Genomic DNA, 4,868 nt, shown 5'->3' on the forward strand with positions numbered 1-4,868 from the left:
TGTCTATTTTCTGTAGTTGTTTCGAGTGTATTATTTTTATATATCCTAAATTATTTTAAATATTATCTTAAAAGTATCTAGATAAAACTTAACTAATATATCTTTTATCTAGATGCACTCAAACAGAATCATCTTTATTTTATCTACATGCCCATATGTTTTACGTAATCTGTATCTAGATTATTAGGGTGCCATTACATGGAGCGTAACTTGCGTAAGCGTAACCTGAAGTTACTGGAAAACTTCCGCCTAGTTATTTTACTCTGTTACGTCGTTTTGTTATTACGTCGATTTCAATTTCTGGCGGAAGATACGCCGATGGATGTGTATTAGTGCATGTTCGTGCCAGTTCGTGCGTGTTATTATGTGTTACAAAAAGGATATTGTGTATTGTACACAAAAAGTTTAAACAAAAACATGAATAAGGATCAAATCAGGGTAAGTTAATAATTATCATTATATAGAATTTATTATATCAGCTATAGCGTTCTATTATATTCAATCCACTTGCTTACGATTTTGTCAATACAAACTTTTAAGGTTATAGCTGTATATTAATAGGCTAATTGATTGTATATTAAGTTGATAATACAGAAAATGTTAGTCACAAATATGAAATAAAACTTTTTCATATGAAATCTTAACAATTTTCAAGAAGCTTTATTTTGAGATATAGAAAGCTAACCCAGCAAACACAAAATATAACTGTTATATAACACAGAAGTAACACGCAATATAACAACTGTTATATGTTATTAATGTTAAAGTTACATAATTTTCTTTGTAACTGCAATATAACTGTGTTATAAAACTGTTATATTGCTCTGTTATATATTGGTTATAATAATATAACAATAATATAATTTAAATATGCGATGTTATATAACTGTAATATTTGCATATTATGTCTATGTTATATACCATTTTTAACATACAGATGTCGAGTCGTCCGCTAGATGGCTTCCGTTTCTCGTATGTAAAATATGATACAAAATATATATAAGAACGATGATCACGGCACGGTACAACTTGTATTATAAGTCCATTTCTACAATGAAGTGGTACATTTTTGAACGAATAATAAATAAGAGCAAAGTACTAACTTCTGCATAACGTTTAGGAAAATTAATTAAACACAAACCTATAGTTGTAGAAAGAGGAAGAAAGAATAATTATATTTCATTTATGTAACATTTTAGTAACACGTTATATTACTGTTATATTACTGCAATTTCGTATGAGTGGGAAATTACAACTAACATATATTAGGTTGTTCATTAAGTTCTGCGGTTTTTTGCCCTAAATTAAAACATAAATCTATTGTACTTACACATTTATTCAATCTAGAATATATTGTCCATCTTGATCGACCACCTTCTGCCAACGTTCTGGAAGGGACATAATGCGCGTTTGTAGAAGTCGCGCGACTTCTGCGCGAAAAAGTCCTTCAAGTACGTTTGAATATCGTCCACTGAATTAAAGCGCTGCCCGTCGAGATTGTTTTGGAGTGACCGGAACAGATGGTAATCCGACGGCGCAAGGTCTGGGGAGTACGGTGGGTGCTACATGACTTCCCAGCCAAAGCACTTCAACTTCTTCTTGGTCACCAAAGCAATGTGTGGTTTGGCGTTGTCGTGGTGGAAGACAACGCCCTTCCTGTTCGCCAATTCCGGCCGCTTCTCCGCCACTGCCTGCTTCAATTTTTCTAACTGAGCGCAATGCTTCTCGGCGTCGATGGTCTGACCGCGCGGAAGCAGCTCGAAGTACAGGACGCCTCGCCAATCCCACCACACACTCAGCATCACTTTCTTCGGATGCAAATCCGCTTTGGCAACCGATTGTGACGACTCACCCGGACCGCACCATGACCGCTTGCGTCGAATGTTGTTATATACCACCCATTTTTCATCTCCCGTAACTACCCGTTTGAGAAAGGCCTCCAGCGAGTTCCATTTCAGCAGGGATTCACAGATCATGACGCGGTCCAAAATGTTCTTTTCGGTGAGCTCGTGAGGGACCGAAACATCTGCTTTTTCGACATCCCAAGCCGTTTTAATCGCTGCGCAACCGTTGTATGGGCGATGTCGAAGCGCTCCGCGATCTCCCGTGTCGTCAGGTGTCAGTCTGCTTTGATTGCGGCCACGATTTGGTCGTCGTCAGTGGTGGATAGACGACCGGAGCGAGCAGCATCGGAGACGTTCACATCTCCGGAACGAAAGCGCGCAAACCAACGCTGACAAGTGTCAGCGCTTATGGCCGAGTCCCCGTATACGCCACATATCTCACGTTGTGCGTCCGTCGCTTTTACTCCTTTGCGGAAGAAAAATAGCAAAATGTGCCGAAAATGCACCTTTTGATCCTCCATTTTCAATGAATAGCGCGTACACACAACACGTCAAAACACAACAAAGACTCTGGCGAAATGTCAAGCGTTGTCTAACCTGTCACGGAGTATGCGGCAATCCGCGGTTCAGGCGATGCATGCTATCTTTTTCAATGGACAAACGCTATCTATCAAGAAAACCGCAGAACTTAATGAACAACCTAATACATTACATGTAACGAACATGTTATATTGCGTGTTACATTCTGTTATATTATGGCAATATCACTGTTATATGACTGTGTTTGCTGGGAATGATCCTTCTTATGATTTTAAGCTTTGATATGTTTTTAAACTTACTTTAAAAACTTATATAATTTGTTCAAATATCTGCTATCAAAACATTAATTAAAATGCATTACAAAGCGAAATATTGTTTCGGTTTAGGTAATTACAGTTTACAGTGGGAAACAGGAGAGAGAATTTACTCAACGAAGATCGATCAAACGGTAGTGTCTGTCTCGATATCGCCCACGCAGCAGCATCTTTTGGTAGGTTTGGCACGTAGGATTCACGTTCCCGCCAGACCCTTTCCGATGGCTTTAATTTACAAGCTAATGGAGAAGCAAACTGATGACAAGAAGAAGAAAGTCCCGTCGACAGATCCCGTCTTGGAGTACGATTCCTCTGACAGTTACAGATCCGACAAACAGCTCGTCGATAACGCGTCCGCGAATAACACCGTGAAATCAAACAACGTTACGGTCGGCGCTTACAGGCCGCGCGTTCAGGAATGGCGAATTCGCAATATGAGAACCGAGTTGGACGTCAAGGGTAACCGAGAGAGCATGGTGCTTATACGGGAATTGTTGCAAAGCAGTCAGGAGACATCATATGGTATCGCGAATATCCTCTCTTCAATAGACTAAGAAAGAATTTAATGTACGACGTGTGCTAATAATGTTTTTATCACGATTGAGTATCAATCTCTGCGAATTGCGTAAGAGCGATGGGCTGAAGCACGGGATTGCGATTTATATTTTATTTTTCTTTTCGCCGATATATTTCGTTCTACAATAAAGCAAGTGTAAAAAGAGCAAGTTGTATAGGTATCATAATGTACGTTTGATTTCTGTATCATTGTATAGCTTATGAAGTTTAAATAAATTTCCCATAATAAATCTCATATTGTAATATTTTTCCTGTTGAAATTTTAATATTAATCTATTTAGAAAGAGATTTGTTAATTTTGTTTGCAACGTAAAGATTATGTCTATTTGCTTTCTTCATGTAGTCCTGTATTAAAATTTTCATTAATACAAATCAAATTGTTTACAATTTTACATTTGCCATTAATGTGAATCAGGTTTGGAATGACATGTATGTACGTGCGAATGTCGTGGGTACCGGTTCGAGCCACATACATTCCGCCTCACACATACTTAGCACAGAGTACCGGTTCCCCATGAGGCGTACTTTGCGTAACGCGTAAATTATGAAAACCAATCACGAATTCGTTTAGTATTTCTGTTAGAGAATACAACAAAAACTCTTAACTGTGATTGGTTGTACCAACGTACGCATTATACGCAATTCCGCAAAGTACGCTCCATGTGAATGCGACTTTTAGAAGAGCGTACCTTGTATCAGAGAGAAGCCTGAGAGCGGTCACGCTCGCGTTTTAATTGTAACGCCTCAAACGTGGACATTGAAGTGATTGAAGTGATTCTGTCTTTATTGCTCACTAAATATTGAATAAAGATAGAATGACGCCGCGAGCGTTGGGAGCGTCAAGTGGAACGCATATGTCCACGTTTGAGGCGTTACAGGTAAAACGCGAGCGTGACCGCTCTCAGGCTTCTCTCTGCTTGTATAGTAACTTCTTTAAAATTACTATATTACGCATATTACGCTTACGCAAGTTACGCTCCATGTGACGGCACCCTTACAAGTTATCTAAACCAGAGAGGAACCTGAGAGCGGCCACGCTGCCGTTTACGCCCATATTTTTGCATTGAGAAATTTGAGAAATACAACACCGAATGTGAACTTACATTCCATTTAACATGTACATGCACATGATTTCATAATGACAAAAGATCATGTACATGTTAAATGGAATGTAAGTTCACATTCGGTGTTGTATTTCTCAAATTTCTCAATGCAAAAATATGGGCGTAAACGGCGGCGTGGCCGCTCTCAGGTTCCTCTCTGTCTAAACGCAACACTTCATAACCAAGCATCAAAATAGGACCTCCGTATAGTTAGCAGACAAATATGATAAATCTTTTTTTTATTGCAATCGTTTGGGAATCGTTTGAGAAAGTTTAGGAAACCACTTTTAGAGTTTGGGAAATAATAGTTTTTTTAATAATTAATGAAAATTAGTTGAGCGTATAGTTAGCAGCACGGTCTTACATACAGGTCTGGAAACTACCTCTAATTTCAGTGGTGGGAGTATGGCCGCTTTTGGAAGACACATTTAGTTTCTAGCATAACCACTACTCGTCGCTGTCATCGATGTCCGCAGATAAATATAACCTGA

General features: G+C 38.7%; 1 protein-coding gene across 1 annotated transcript; it reads left to right on the forward strand.

Annotated features, from left to right (window-relative positions):
• The first annotated feature begins 326 nt into the window (after window positions 1–326).
• On the forward strand, window positions 327–3,509 carry LOC105284616. Its single transcript, XM_011348279.3, has 2 exons — window positions 327–438; window positions 2,771–3,509. Exon 2 carries the CDS (start codon window positions 2,920–2,922, stop codon window positions 3,250–3,252), a length of 333 nt encoding a protein of 110 aa, XP_011346581.2. The 5' UTR covers window positions 327–438; window positions 2,771–2,919; the 3' UTR covers window positions 3,253–3,509.
• The last annotated feature ends 1,359 nt before the right edge of the window (window positions 3,510–4,868 follow it).

Source organism: Ooceraea biroi, chromosome 3 (genome assembly GCF_003672135.1).
Source record: "Ooceraea biroi isolate clonal line C1 chromosome 3, Obir_v5.4, whole genome shotgun sequence".
Lineage (NCBI taxonomy): Eukaryota > Metazoa > Arthropoda > Insecta > Hymenoptera > Formicidae > Ooceraea > Ooceraea biroi.

What these genes read in the sequence shown, in the direction of transcription:
- LOC105284616 (XM_011348279.3), top strand. Translation starts at nt 2,920, where the DNA reads ATGGCTTTAATTTACAAGCTAATGGAGAAGCAAACTGATGACAAGAAG.